This window comes from Phocoena sinus, chromosome 9 (genome assembly GCF_008692025.1).
Source record: "Phocoena sinus isolate mPhoSin1 chromosome 9, mPhoSin1.pri, whole genome shotgun sequence".
Classification (NCBI taxonomy): domain Eukaryota; kingdom Metazoa; phylum Chordata; class Mammalia; order Artiodactyla; family Phocoenidae; genus Phocoena; species Phocoena sinus.
Window position 1 is genome coordinate 104,101,974 of NC_045771.1, and position 15,578 is coordinate 104,117,551.

At 47.4% G+C, this 15,578-nt stretch overlaps 1 protein-coding gene across 18 annotated transcripts in view; it reads left to right on the forward strand.

Annotated features, from left to right (window-relative positions):
* Nucleotides 1–15,578, forward strand: part of COBL (cordon-bleu WH2 repeat protein) — a 260,115-nt gene that overhangs the window by 186,819 nt on the left and 57,718 nt on the right. For 14 of the 18 annotated variants that reach the window (XM_032643490.1, XM_032643495.1, XM_032643481.1 and 11 more), the window contains 2 exons: nucleotides 9,732–9,870; nucleotides 12,774–12,944. In XM_032643490.1, the coding sequence (XP_032499381.1) occupies nucleotides 9,732–9,870; nucleotides 12,774–12,944 (310 nt within the window). The remainder of the gene's footprint in view (nucleotides 1–9,731; nucleotides 9,871–12,773; nucleotides 12,945–15,578) is intronic. The other 4 variants (XM_032643497.1, XM_032643499.1, XM_032643491.1 and 1 more) reach the window with 1 other exon arrangement.

Sequence of the window (15,578 nt, forward strand, 5' to 3'; positions counted from 1 at the left end):
GTGACCTCCAGCTGTCCGGGGACCCACTGCATTGTCTGCCATTGACTCGGAGGGTGATGATGAGGATGAGAAGGTACAAGATCTTGGTAGAAGCTGCCCGCCAGTGAGGACAGCATCCTTTGTACCTTTCATGATGTGACTCACTTAATCTTCCCAGTCACCAAAAGAGACAGTAACTATTTTCATCCCTGTTTTACCAGTGGAGAAATTGAGGCACAGAGAGGTTAAGCAACTTATCCAATATTACACAGCTCATGGTGGAAGCAAAACTCTAACCTGGCTTTCTGCCTCCAGGGTCCAAGCACGACCACCGTGCTACGCTCTCACCTTGCTGATATATTTTTCTAGGCTGTTCTTGTTCGTAATCCTCGTGCCCATTCTCTTAAAAGTACAAGTGTATTTAAAGGAAAATTAGATGGAATAATCACCATGTAAAAGGAACAGTTGAAAATGTAGGTTTAAATTTTAATCCGGAGCAACCCCATTATACTATAAAGTTGGCATCCTGGTGTCCCTGGAGAATGAGAACATGATAAAGAAATAACTGACTTAGATGACTAAGGATTTATCCCTTAAAGTATAAGTCTCTTTTCTGTAGAAGTTATTTAAGCAGTACAGAGGGAAATCTTTCTAGACTGCATCACCAATTTTTCTGAATTCTCAGATCTGACACTGACTCCTCCCAGGAAACTCTGGGTTTATTGTTTTGTGGAGGTAAAATCGGATGACTCGACAGACAGAGCTTAGGCAGGAGCCTGGCAGGGGCGGCAGGGCAGGAGCCTCCTGCAGCTGACCCCGGACGTGAGCTGGCAGCCCAGTTCTGCATGGTTCTGGTCTGAGTTCTGAAGAGGTGAGATTTCCAGCAGGCCAGATTCTTGCTGCATGAGATGCTTCGGGGATGAAAGGAAACATCAGTCACAGCACCAGTTTTTCACACCTCATTCTGTGTGTGATATTATTGAATTTTGTTTTACGATAATGTAGGTGGGTGCAGATTTATAAACTAGCTGTCATTTACGCTGTAAGCTCGTTTAATCACTTTGGGGGAAATGAAGAGCATGTAAAAAATTAAGCCCAGGTTGATTTAAAATAAAAGTGTGGGGCTTCCTTGGTGGCGCAGTGGTTGAGAGTCCGCCTGCCGATGCAGGGGACATGGGTTCGTGCCCCGGTCCGGGAAGATCCCACATGCCGTGGAGCGGCTGGGCCCGTGAGCCATGGCCGCTGAGCCTGCGTGTCTAGAGCCTGTGCCCCGTAACAGGAGAGGCCGCATCAGTGAGAGGCCCGCGGTGAGAAGGCTAAGCTGAGATGAAGTGAGAGAGTGCCATGAACATATAGACACTACCAAATGTAGAATAGATCGCTAGTGGGAAGCAGCCGCATAACACAGGGAGATCAGCTCGGTGCTTTGTGACCACCTAGAGGGGTGAGATAAGAAGGGTGGGAGGGAGACTTAAGAGGGAGAGGATATGGGGCTATATGTATACGTATAGCTGGTTCACTTTCTTATACGGCAGAAACTAAAACACCGTTGTAAAGCAATTATACTCCTATAAAGATGTTAAAAAATAATATAAATAAATAATAAAAAGTTAATAGGACACTTTTCATTGACTCTGATAAAAAACTGGAAAGGTTGTCTCTGCTCTGTTGTTGAATGCAGGGAAGAGGGTGTTGATGAGGGGTTAAACTAATGCAGCCTCTCTGAAGGTCTGTTGGGCAACATGTCTCATGTTTTTGATTTAAATTTTATTTTATTGTCATAAGAACACTTAGCATGAGACCCACTCTCTTAAATATTTAAGTGTACGATACATTGCTGTTGACCCTGGGTGCAAGGTTGTACAGCAGACCCCCGGAGCTCACCCACCTTGCTTGACTGAAATGCCTATTGGTTAGTGGCTCCCCAACCTCCTCCCCCAGCCCCTGGCAACCACCATTCTACTCTTTGTTTCGATAAATGCAAATCAAAACTACAATGAGGTATCACCCCACACCAGCCAGAATGGGCATCATCAAAAAATCTACAGGTTTGTAGATTTTTGTTTCGATAAATTTGCCTATCTTATTAGATCCCTATGTAAATGGAATCATACAGTGTTTGTCTTTCTGTGTCTGACTTATTTCACTTAGCACCACGTCTTCAAGTTTCATCCGCCTTGTGGTATATTGAAGAATTTCCTTCTTTTTTCATGGCTGAATGGTCTTCCGTTGTGTGAATGTACCACACTTTCTTTACGTGTTCTTCTGTCGATGGACATTTAGGTTATTTCCACATGCTGGCTATTGTGAATAATGCTGTGGTGAACGTGGGAGCACAGATATCACTTCGAGATCCTGATTTCATTTCGTTTAAAAATGCTTTGCTTGTGAGCCAGTGATTTTATGGAGCCGTATCAGAAGGGAACAAAGTGGAAACAGATAAATATATAAGGATCCTCTTTGCAAGTGTATTTGAAAGAGCAATGAATTGGAAAGAACAGAAATGCCAAACCTTGAGGACAGGTAAATATGGGTGGTCCATGCAAGGGTGGGCCCTTCCCGTCCTCAGGACTTTGGAGAGATCCGCACCCAACAGTGGACAGCATCACAGGAGAAAAGACCAGTTGTCATCAAGAGAGCATGTCCTCATTTTTGTACATATTCATATATATAGATACACAGAGAACACACTGAGGGGACACACATCAGGCTGAACAGAGGTTATCTTTTGGGGCTAGAGGTGAGGTAGGAGTTTCACTTAGTACTTTATATGCCCCTTTATTATTTGAACTGTTTTTAGTGCTCACATGTGACTTTCATTTGTCAGAGTAAAAACAATAGAGTATTTTCATTTTGCACAACACAGAAATGAGAATACAGGGCCAGGGCTGTGTTGTGCTTACAGGCTCTCATATTTGTCAATTCCTTCCATAACATGCTCCGTTTATATAAAATGCCTGCTTCATTCTTTCTTGTGTTCAACACACATTTGATTCCTAAAGCGCAAAAGCCCTAGGCTAGGAATTGTGGAAGTTCAGAGACTAATAAGTCATGCCCTTTACCGTGCACAGCTCAGAGGCTAACAGGGGAGCTGGGCATGGCAGCAGTGAGCTAAAACCAAGGGAGGGGCAGCTAAGGATGGTCCTTCGAGTAATGCTCCCCTCCTGCATCCGGGCAGGAAGAGCGGCTGACTAACTGCCACCCAGGGCACTTCTGGGGTCTTCTCTGAGAAGTAGCATTAAAGAGCGAGGGAGATTTCAGCAGGGGCAGAAGATTGATAGAAGCGTTGGGAAAGGAAGGGCATTCCAGGCTGAAGGAACAGCTTGAGAAAAGGCAAGGAAGCAGGGACCCAGTAGAGCACAGTCAAGCCCACATGAGCCATCCGTTCAATGGGGCTGAAAGAAATGCCCCCGGTTTTCCTTCTTTCACTTCTGTGTGCCTGGTGCCTAGCATGGAGCTTGGTACCAAGTACCCATGTGCTTGGAAGGATGGATGGATGGATGGATGGATGGATGGATGGACAAATGGATGGATGGAGGAAAGAATGAACTAAAGAACAAATGAACACATAAGTCGTTGCAAAGTGCTGAAAACCATACTAATTTTATTTCAAAACATAGACAGACCCTCAAATCTAGTGATGTCTCCTGTAGCTAAACACTTGAAACCTAGAGGAATATGTCCACTTCCTCCAAGAGTAATGTGAAGATGTCTATGCATATAGATGAGAACTATAAAGGAGCGTGGAAAATACACACACATATACACAGACACCACCACCACCACCCCCCCACACACACACCGTCATTCAGTCACTTTTGATTATGTTCCTACCAAGTGCTTCGCCCTGAGCAAGGTGCAGAAGCCAAGGTGGGGACAGTGGCCCTGGGTTTCATGGTAAGAGTCCTACTCAATCTCTTTACATCAGCACTTCCCTTCCCTCTTAAACAATTTTCTGAGTCTAGTCACATTACACGTGACCGGCACAATGAGATTCAGAGACCAAAGCAGCCACAGTGGAACGGATGCTTTCTAAAACAACCAAGATATCCAGGGCTCTGATTCTGCCATTGGGGAACGCTTCCTGGCTACTGGTCACCAGAGGGGATGGAGGGTAAAAGTAGCCCTGCCTAACCAAAAGTGGCCACGGCATGTCCTGGTTCTAAGAAGGAAAACAGTGGTAGGTACAAGTTCTAGAAAGTCAGCTGGACTAGGTTTCAAGTGCTCCTCAAAGGATGTGCTGAAGATAGGCGTTGGGCCTTAAAGTAAAGCACAGGTTGGCTTCTGATGTATCTATCCAGCAGGTGGATACTGTACCACGTGGAACAGTGAGGATTCCCTGGGCTTTAGTTGCTTATGGAATCCTAGGAAAGGACATTTCTACTCAAAACTGAAGGAGTTATTTCTTCCACACCTGAGGAGAATGGTTTAAACCAGTGTCGAATCTCCACTCTGCCCACTTGTTAGCTGTCTGACCTTGGGCAAGTAATCTTCTACAAGCTTTAATTTCTTCCTTTGTAACACAGAGGTAGTGAAATGACCTCTCTGAGGTAGTCGAACGAGATACTGTTGGCACCCTTAGTAAATGTTTAATAAATCTCCGTTGCTGCCCATGGTAACAATATTTTCTAGGAGTCTGTAAATACATCTACCAGAACACTTTTGTTTAAACACCTTAAACTAACAAAAGCTGCAGAAAAAAACTTTTGCCCGTTGGATCGTGTCTTGATTGGAGTCTCAGACTTTGCCAAAACACTTAGCAAAGACATTACCTTAATTGATCAGAAATAGCCGTGTGCCGGGAAAACACAGCGTCTCCGGCCATCGTTTGTCGAGTGGCTGTGATTATCTCTGGGAAAGTGACAGCCAGGGGCAAAGCTGGGCCGTCTTGGCAAAGGCTTGAGGGTCTTGATGTTTCTCCAAATCTTGTAACAAGGAGTGAGCCAGAACTTTCTTTCAACGGGTAAAACTGCTTTTCCAAGCTGGTGAGCCAGAATTGCTTCCGTGATCCATTTGTTTCTTCAATTCTCTCCCACTCGGCGTTGGCACTCGGCAGAATCCGGAGCACATCATTATTATACAGACGTCAGTGCGAGCTTAGCGGGCACTGATCAACCAGCGTGAACTCACAGAGGAAACCACGTCCCCAAGTCAGCCCCAAATTACAGCTCTTGGCAGTGTCTCCAGCCAAAAGAAGATCATGTAATGTTATAGAATTCTCTCTCCTTCATTCGATGGTGGACATCAGTGTGAGGTCAGGAACTGCGCAGATACTAACAGAAAAGTGGAAAGCTTTGACAACCATTTATTTCAAAAAATTCTGGTGACTTTAATCCCGAGCTCAGTGTGAGGTAACCACGTGACAAAGATTCTTAACACTGGGAAACAGTTTTTGAATCTGATTTTCCTCCAGCCTTACATGTGCCTTACCTCAGAGGTTGCAGTCAAGAAATGTATTGGAAACTCAAAAAAGGAAAAGAAGAGAAAGAAAAAGCCATATGGGAAAGATAGAGGAGGTCTACAAAGTTTAATCTGTCATAGCCGAAACCACAGTCTTAATATCCCACCAAAGAAAGAGGGGGTGAATTGAATGAACTGTGGCTGGAGGAATCCATGCAGTACTGGGCAGCCTGTAAAAGATATGGGAAAACGTGGCTGATGGAATGAGCTAGTCTAGCTCTCTCCTCTCAAAACCCCATTAAAATGAATAAAAAGCATTAGTCCACGACGGCAAAGAGAAGGGGAGAAGGAACAAGGACGGTTGTCAGTAGACACTTGGAACTAGAATGAGTTGATGGTGCTAAATTCCTGGCAGAGCAGAAGAAGTTGAGAGGTGCAGGCCGGGTGGAGAGGCCATCAGAAGAGGCCCGGCCTCCACGAGGCTCAGGACAGTGGGTGCGAGTCCTCTGCACAGCAGTGGGCAGGAGAGCTGCTGACCAAGGACGGGCTGTCTGGCTGTGAAGCAGCAAGGCCTCCAGGCCCCACCCTGCCATGGGCAGCCGCAGGTCTGCCCATGAACTCCAGACAAGAAAGAAGGAGAGAGACTGACTCTAGGACGTCAGGTAGCCCTGAAGCCCAGCGCTACATGAGAGCCCAGGCCTTCCCACTGGACCCTACTCTGCAAGGCCAGCTGCCACCTGCAGGCAGGAGGTTGGAAGAGAGGATCCTACCAATATGGATATTTGGGGATCCCCCAGTGAGCTCACCAGATCTCTTCCCAGGTGCCCACACGGAATCCCATGAGTGTCCACAGACCCTGTCCACAGAAACACACTTAATTAGGATCAGTTGGCCAGGCATCACCAGAAACTGAGGCAAGGTCAGGATGTGACAGACAAGAGCCCAAGACAAAGAGAGAAAAAAAGGAACTTGGAGAAAAAGTGTGTATAACAAAAGAAAATGAAAATAAAGACACTTTCTATTGAATTATAGTTGATTTACAATGTTGTGTTAGTTTCAGGTGTACGGCAAAGTGATTCAGTTATATATACTTTTTCCAGATTCTTTTCCCATATAAGTTATTACAAAAATATTGAGTATATTTCCCTTGTTGTTTATCTATTTTACATATAGTAGTGTGTGTGCGTTACTCCCAAATTCCTACTTTATCCCTCCCCACCACCTTTCCCCTTTGGTAACTGTAAGTTTCTTTTCTATGTCTGTGAGTCTGTTTCGTAAATAAGTTCATCTGTATCATTTTCTTAGAGTCCACATATAAGCAATATCATATGATATTTGTCTTTCTCTAACTTACTTCACTTAGTATGACAATCTCTAGGTCCATCCATGTTGCTGCAAATGGCATTATTTCATTCTTTTTTACGGCTGAGTAGAAAGACGTATTTTTAAAGATATAAATTAACAGCCTCAGAGAGAAAAGAGAAGAGAATGTATCCAGGAAGCATACATGAAGCTATTTCAAAAACTATATAACAAGAAAGAGCACTTGGAAATTAAAAATATAGTAACGGAAAATTTAAAAGCCAGAAGAGTTGGATAATGAAATAAAGGGCATTTCTAAGAAAGGAGGGAAAAATGTTAATTAGTCAAGAATATTCAAATATGACACAAATGAACCCATCTATGAAACAGAAACAGACGCAAAGACATAGAGAACAGACTTGTGGTTGCCAAGGGGATGGGCAGGGAGAGGGATGGCCTGGGAGTTTGGGATTAGCAGATGCAAACTAGTATATATAGGATGGATAAACAACAAGGTCCTACTGTATAGCACGGGGAAGTATATTCAATATCCTCTGATAAACCATAATGGAAAAAGAACATAAAAAAGAATGTATATATAACTGAATCACTTGGCCGTCCAGCAGAAATTAACACAACATTGTAAATCAACCATATTTCAATTAAAACAAAGACTATTGAAGAAAAATTGATTTAGAACTTTCAGCGTTCAACTAATTGGAATCCAGAAAGAAAGGAGAAAAGAGAAGGAAGAAAAAAATCTTTGAGGAAGAGTACTAGAACATTCTGCAGAATCGCAGGATGTACAGATGGCCGGGGTCTGTGGATGACCCAGCAGAGGGTGAAAGCAGCTTCACCCAGGGCATGCCAGGATGGTCCAGGGCTCAAGGAGTGAGAAGATGCTCAAGCCTGTGGAAGGAAGGAAGACAGCCAGCCAGCCTGGGGCTGGGATGGGGGCGGGTGTCCCCACTGCAGGGTTGCAGGCTGGAAGACAGTGGAGTGAGAGCTGAGCGTCCTGAGAGAGCTTTCCGGTGTAGACCTCACAGGTACCATGCTGACTGCTCGGTGTACGAGAACACAAACATTTTTAGGTTTTCAAGATCTCAGAATTTTACCCCATACCCATCTTGTCTCAGAAAGCTGGTAGAAAGTGCCCCCCTAAAATGAAGAAGTGAATTTTAAAAAGGCATAGGATCCAGGAAGCAAAGGATAAAAAATCTGGGCAAAGGAATTTCCAGGAAACTCAGTGAGAAGAAAAAGTAAGAAGATAAATCAGTTATCAAGTTCACAGCAAACGAAAGTTCATCTAGAAAGAAAATGTAGTCAACATACACATATGTCTCGGCCGCAGAAAGTTGCTCTTGAAGAAAATTTCTGTTTTCATAATTATAATATCTATTATAACTATATGGATAACTAAATAGTGAATGTTAATTTGAATATTGCACTCTAACTTTTTGTCAAAGACTGGGGAGGAGAAGTATGTGTGGGGTCGTGTGTCTGTGTGTGTGCCTGCATCTCAAAGAACTTCTGGAGTAGGAAGCCAAAATCCAACATGGGAGAAGTCAAGAAACAGCAGAATAAGCTCATTATGTAGAAAAACGGAGTAAATGCTAGACGAAAAGTAGTTTGAAGTGGCTGCTGTTGGAGTGGGCTAGGAGCTGTGGGTTTGACTCTAAGCCTTGTGGAACTGTTTGCCTTTTCATGTCCATGTTTTTCATAAAACATGGAATTTTAAAGGTATAGGAGGTGGTTATAATGTATTGTGGTAGAAGGATAGAAAAAATATGGCTTTTAAAAGAAAACAGAAAGACCAGAAAAATGTATGCCAATTGTTAGTAGTTAACCGAGTGTCAATTAAGGGATTTTTTTTCTTCCTTTTATAATTAAAAAAAAATTGCAATAGATATGTATTACTGATGAAGTTGTAAAAGACCTTTTACACACACACACACACACACACACACACACACACACACAGCACCAGGTCCGGCCCAGCAGAGTAGGTTCCCCTCTTTGAGAGGAGGAGACACGCACTCCATCCACTGTGAACCTGAGCTGATAAACCAAGGAGCTCCAAGAGAAGGACTCGAGGCCCAGCAGGTGGTGTTGGCAGCACCCCTCCCAGGACGAGCACTTGAAGGACCAGGGCCTCCTTGGACTTGGAGGTCCGAGGCTGTTGTAAGCCCCCCAGGGCAGGAACCAAGCACAGGCATCTTGCCGGCCCTTGCACATCCTCTGCAGGTAGCGCGGTGCTCTTTACATGCAGTTTCATCGGTGAGGGTGGAGGCAGGAAAGCTTCGTCTGTAGCGCAGAGGAGAGGAACAGTTTGCGCTCTTTCGGGAACAGAGACCTGGAATCAGTGAATCCAGCCTTGCAGACAAAACGGACTTCCCCTTCAACAATGAGACCTGCTCGATCCTAACAAGCCGCCGTTAGAAGCTGTGCATCTGTCATTGTTGAGTCTCCCAGAGGAGCTGGGTTTCCGTGCTGGATGGGAGCGTGGTGTCCCATATGCCCGTGTCCCATGGGCTGGCAAATCCATTGCGGTTCTGGGTGCGGGGCGGTCGGCCTGTGGACAGTTGCTACCCTGGCTGAAGGGGCAGGAGAGCGAGAGAAAGGCTAAGGGTAAGGCCAGAGATGCCCTCTGTCCTTCCTCTGCAGGGGCCCTTGGTAAAGCTTCCAGAAGGAATAGTTCTTCTTTGCATTTAAGTGAGAGCTCAGGATCCCGTTTCTCATAGTTATGCTGAGGAGAGATTTCCAAGTCTTCTGATTTGCCTGGAGCCCCTAGGAAATACGGGGCAGAGCCCCCGCCCCCTGCCACCTAGGGGTCTTGGGGGGCATCTCTGAGCATCCCCGGACCCCCTCAGGGCCACTCCCAGGCAACCAGCAAGCCCTCACACCCATATGCCTCCACCACCTGCCCAGGAGCCCCAGAAAGGGGACCGGCAACCTGCCAGCCCTCCTCGGGGTACCCGTCACGCCGGCCAGCTCCCTCACGTGCACAGCCACCCTCACGCTGACTGTTTGTCCTCCCTTGTGCTTCACAGGTGTCTCTGGGGTCACAGATGGACTTACAGAAGAAGAAGAGGCGTGCACCAGCTCCCCCTGCACCCCAGCCCCCGCCGTCCAGCCCGCTGGTGCCCCCCCGCACGGAGGGCAGGGAGGAGGACAGGAAGGGCAGGACGGGTGAGTGATGGCGTCCGCGCGCCTCTGGGTGCTTGGCCTGCATCTCAGCGCTGCTTCTCACCCCTGCCCTGGCTTCCTCCGTGATGGCATTAACTCGGAAAACATTTAGGCTAAAGAAAGGAAGTCTGGAAATGAACGGTTGTGAGTCAAGGACATCCTACAGGCATAGTCTCTGGGGGTGATGCGGGCGTTTAGAAGGTGGGAAAGGCGTGCTGGTCAAGGAGGCTCGGGAGAGTGCGAGTGATGGAGAGCTGGTGAGTGTGGCTGGGGGACGGCGCCTCCCTGACCGAAGGGGATGAGTCCCAGGATGGCGCCCGTGGATGCTGGTGTGGAAGACATCTCGACCCCAGAGCGTTTATACAATAGGTCATGTGACAACAGTTCAGTCATCTTTTGAGCACCCTGTTTGAAATTGATCTCCACTTATAGAGCTTTCCTATATGGTATTCTTTGAGAAAAAGAGAAGCCAGAGTAAAGAGGGTGCAATCCTGGTGTCTGTGAGCAGAGACGTATTCGACCATGATACCTAGTCCCTCGTGTTACAAGGGAGAGAAGAGATGGGAGTCTCTAGGTCCACCAGCCAGGGATGGCCAATTTTATTCTAAAATCATTCAGTGTTTGTTGTTTCATTTATGTAGGGACCGAGATAAGCCCCTGACACAAGTGCTTCAGTCATCACAGGAGTGCCATTCAGTCTCCCGGGCAGCCTCACTTTTGCCGTTGATCTCATGGCTGCAGCCCCCAAAGGGAAAAGACGCCCAAGGATAAGTGGTCGCTCTGTTGCTCCCTAAACCTTTCGTAAGAGCTCCTCGGCTGTTGGTCAGCATTTTCCCCATGGCCAATGCCTCGATTTTAATGTCTTAGCGTTTCACAGACTGGGAATCGATTTTGCTAAGGAGATACAGCCAATATTTCACGTGAGTCCATCGTCGTTCCCAAAGGAGAAACTATCTGATTTGAAGGAAATGTGATCAGAAGCTCCTTCAAATAAACCTGGTTTTCTTTTTTTCTTTTTTCATAATGAGACTCCCATTCCGCCTTCCAAGCTTTCTCCCCACTCTTTTCTAAAATGGATGATGAACTCAGATTGAGAGTCCTTGTTGAAATTCTAAGAAGCATCCATGGTTAGGGTAGTGTAGATGTGGTGAATCCTGCCAACCTCCAGGCCAGACAGCCCATTTTAACCCCGGGAAGGACCTCCCGATTCAGCCTTGAAGGACCAAGGTCTGTGTGCAACGCGTTTGGAGAGCCTGGCCTGGGGGTGGGCAGCTGGTACTCACAGGGGTCTCAGAAAAAGGGAGATGGGCATTTTAAAGTGAAAACGGTAGAGACAGTTCCCTCTCTAAGGAACATGCACAAAGAGGAGGTATGCATGGTAGTAACTGCTGTGGGTCTCTCTCTGGTCCATAGACTTCTGTTTTGTGGATTAAGGAGGAGGCAGGAAGCTCCCTTCCTCCCGTCAATAACTTTGGATATTTTTTGAGGTCAGCGGTCTTGGTGGCCATTTCAAAGCAGACTTCCGTCCCCATCAGAAATCCCCATGAGTTAAAAGTACAGTAATGAATGGCACTACAGCAGAACTTTTAACCGAAGTCTTGGCTTTAGGTTAAAAGATAATCATTTTGAAAAAGTAGCCCAAACCACAACAAAATACGCTGAGCTTCTTTGTGTATTCAGAACAGCTGCAGATAGAAATTGAAAATGTTTTTGGAACTTGCACCAACGTAGTATTACAGCCGGCTGGATTTGGGTCTCGACCGAAATTTCCTGGTAAACAAAAGGAAGCCTTCCAGTAGAGAGGGTATTCTTCTACCTGCCTCGCCCTTGGGGTTGCCTTGTCATGTCAGGTGCTTACATGGGCCAAGCAAACCACACTCATTCAGACGCCTTGGCTTACGTGCACTTTGAGGGAGGAAATGATGTGTATATATGAGGAGATTAATATTTTTCCAAGTCTAAAGAACCATAAGCAAGAGAAGGAATAATGGATATATTTCTTGATGAAGAAATGATGTCTTAATATTTTTATTAATAGTCTGATGAAGGGCATGAAGTGTAGACTCTATTAGTTACTAGAAGATTCTAAACTTTAGAGCTTGAAGACAGTATTTTTTAAAGAAATGATCATGAACACAGTTTATGATACTAGTAACTCCCATCATTCGTTATATTGTCATTAACTTTCAAAAACTTTGTTAGCAGAAGATAACAATTTCTATAGAAAATGGTAAATAGGTCCCCAATGTGAACAGATCAAAGAGGGCTGCTCGGTTGGCCTGAGAGGTAGACTGGCCTGGGGGACATCCTCACCCTTTCTGCAGCCCAGGATCCTTTTCAAAACAAAGTTTAAAAACTGTTACCGCAGACAGTGGAAGAGGTTGATAGTATAAATGGGCTTCAAGAGGTAAATCAAATTAGGGGTTATTGGATCTGTAATAGGTAATAATAGATGTAAGCAACGAGAATAAGCTAAAAAACCTGTGAACCTGAAAAAGACTAACGTGAAGAAAAAGAGTTCCTTTGAAGTTGACAGAGCTGTTTAGGGACCTCTTAATAATAATTTCAGCCTTTAAAAATACTTGTGCCTTTCAGAAACAAACGGCAACTGTGCAGTACATTCAAATTAACCCAAGGATGGGACCCCATGTATGTAAAACGTTAAAACTTTAGAGAGGTTGGATTTGCGGCTGGGTGTGTTTGGATTTGGTTCCAGGCGTGGCTGCATTTGGTGACGGATGAGGTTGGATTTGATGTCGGGCGAGGTTGGGCTTAGTGCAGGTGTGTCTGCATCTGGAGCTGTGAGGCGCTCTCGGTGTGGCTGAGTGATGGTGACGTACTTTCCGTTGGAGACAGAGGGCCTCTGGGCTTAACCTTCTGAAGTAATCCCTGTTGATTCCACGTAGGTGTCGGACGGCAGGTGCCACAGAAGCCTCCCAGAGGCACTGCTCGGGGCCCCCCCCAGTTAGTGCTTCCCCCACCCCCACCCTACCCTCCTCCTGACACAGACGTGGCAGAGCCTCTCGGCTTTCCTGGGGAAGGCGCTGTTTCCGAGGCCTCCGACCTGAGACCCACACGTACGTGCCTCTCGTTTCATCTGTGTCGACGCCTCACCTCTCTGGTCTCTGGTGTCGGCGCTGCGTTTCCAGACTTTCCATTCTTGCCTGGGGATGTGTGTGCCTCTTCCCTGCAGCTTTACTCTCTCAACGCTCAATGCAGTGTGTCCAGTTAACAGTGAATGCACTCCGAATGCCAGGCAGGCACCCGTGAAGAATGATTTAACCCATTAATCATTCATGTTGTGGTTAGACTTCGGCCAGGATTGCATCGTGTGGGTGGAGACAGCCGGCTAGGAGCAAATAAATGTCCCTCAAATTAGAACTGTCCTCGCAGTGCCCGCAGGTGGCCCACTCAGCACAGCACAGCACAGCAATGATGCGATCGTATAGGCTGTATTGCTAAGCTCGCTCAGGCCGGCTGTGAATGCCAAGGCGGCTGTGCTCCAGAGCTGGGGGGACTTAACGGACTAGAATCTTTGAACCCTACAGCCAGTGGCCAAGCTCCCGCAGAAGGGGAGACTGAGGCACCAGAAGGGGAAAAACAGCTTAATTTGAGTCTAGCAACAGCCACAATTAAAGGCTCATTTTGTTTCTGTTTCTTGTCACACCCTGTCTGAGATCAGGCTTTCTTCGTTGTTTCCTGGGATTTCTTTTGGACTTTAATAAGCACCATGTATAGCATTCCCACCTCCAGTTGGATATTAGCTCTGTGTATTTCACCGTACACACACACACACGCGCGCACACACACAGCACATCGAGCCTGGGTGCATCCCTCCGTCAGGATGCCTGAGCTGTGCTGGGTTATTGCCTTATAAAGCAGGTACCATCCAGGGCTGCATTTTCCCGATGGTGAAACGTCTCCATGCATTCAGCCCGGGGAACAGCTGGCGCCCACATGAGATATGCAGCCCTCTGGTTAGGAAGTCCATCCTCTTCCACCATCGAACCACTCGATCTTTTTCTGTCTTCTTTGGAAATGACAGCTAGCTCCCTGCCAGCTTGTGGGGAAAGGAGATAATCGTTGGATTACTTACCAACTTTCTCTAGGCAAAATCATCCTGATTCATTTGATCTCTTTTCACAAAGACTTCTTTTCCATCCTCAAAATCTGTTTGATCATCTGGACGTTGGACATGCTTCCGAATGCAAATGAAATTTGTAGGGGATTCAGAAATGGAGGATTAGACAGATGAGTCGGAAGGATGACACTGAGGCTTAGACAGCTCTGGAGCTGTGTCATCTCTGAAGAGAGTGGGTTTGAAGCCCCACAGGCCAAGGCCGTGAGCTTTCAGTGGCCGCTCCCGTGGTCCTCACCGTGAATTGTCCACCCTGGAGAGCCCGTGAGGGAGGAGGGGCTGAGGGGAGAGGGTGGCCCTTGGTAGGGAGGAGTGGCCACAGCCCAGGAGCTCAGGGGGCCTAACAGGATGGGACAGCCAGGCCCACGGACTGCCCTACACTTGACCTTATGTAAACCCTCAGACCCCAGCTTCCCCCGGGCCCCTGCCTGGGTTTGGGGAGACAGTGTCAGCGTGTGGCATCTGCTGGGGAGACCAAGGACAAGATTTAGCAGCTGCTTTTTTTTTTTTTTTTGGCCGCGCTGCGCGCCACGCGGTATCTTAGTTCCCCAACCAGGGATGGAACCCGCACCCCCTGCAGTGGAAGCTCAGAGTCCTAACCACTGGACCGCCAGGAAGGTCCTCAGCTTTTAAAGGCCTGCATCAGCCTGGAGAAGAGCTTCCCCCTGGGTCTCTCCAGCGCTGAGGAAATACATCGCATCCCCACCCTTGGGAGCCTTTCCAACAAAGGTCTGCGTAGAGAATGAACAAGCCTCAGACAGAACAGGAGACTCCTGTCTCCTTCTCCTGCCCCGGGACAATTCTCTCCATGTCTTCCTCTCCCCACGTGCATGTCCGAGGACCTTCTCCTGCCCTGGACATAACCCACCTGCCCACCTTCCCTTTTCATGCCCTCTCACACACCCACAGGAACGTCAGGAAGAGAGCACAGAAGCACAGGGGGAACAGACCGGGGCCCCGCAGAGCCTGGCCCGGGCATAGCGGGACCCCTCCCGTCCCCTAGCCCTGTCCTCCTGACCACGTGTGCACCAGGGGTTAACGCATCCAGCTCGGAGCTTTTATTTAGCAGGACCGTCCCGGGCATTGTTTACAGCAGGAAAAACTAGGATCTCCTGCCCAGCCAGGCAGAAAGCAGTTCACCTGTTTTGATTCAGGTCTTTAAAAAGGTGAGGGAAAACGACTCCTTTGTTGTCGTTTGTTTCCTTTCTTACTCCACGTTGAAATCTGGGCGCTGCTCTCCCTTGTCTCTGGGGAGCTATGGGCGGTAGGCACGTGAAGTGCCGGGTGTGATTCCCGCCCCTTGTGGGCGTGTGCACCTCACCTGCATGCCCGTCGGACTTGCATCTGGTTGCGGCCGTGGGAGCTCAGCAGGCAAGTTCATCCGCCAGCCGTCAGCTCTGTGTGTCTCCTCGTAAGTTCAGCAGGAGTTAGACCTGTGTTCTCTGGCTAAGAAACGACGTGTTAGTGGTGGAACTCAGACCTGAGTACCTGGAGGCCGGGCGAGTTCTCGCTCCACCCTCTCTGGGGAGACGCTGAGCCAGAAGCAGCTACATCACTGGCCCCTGGTCTCACT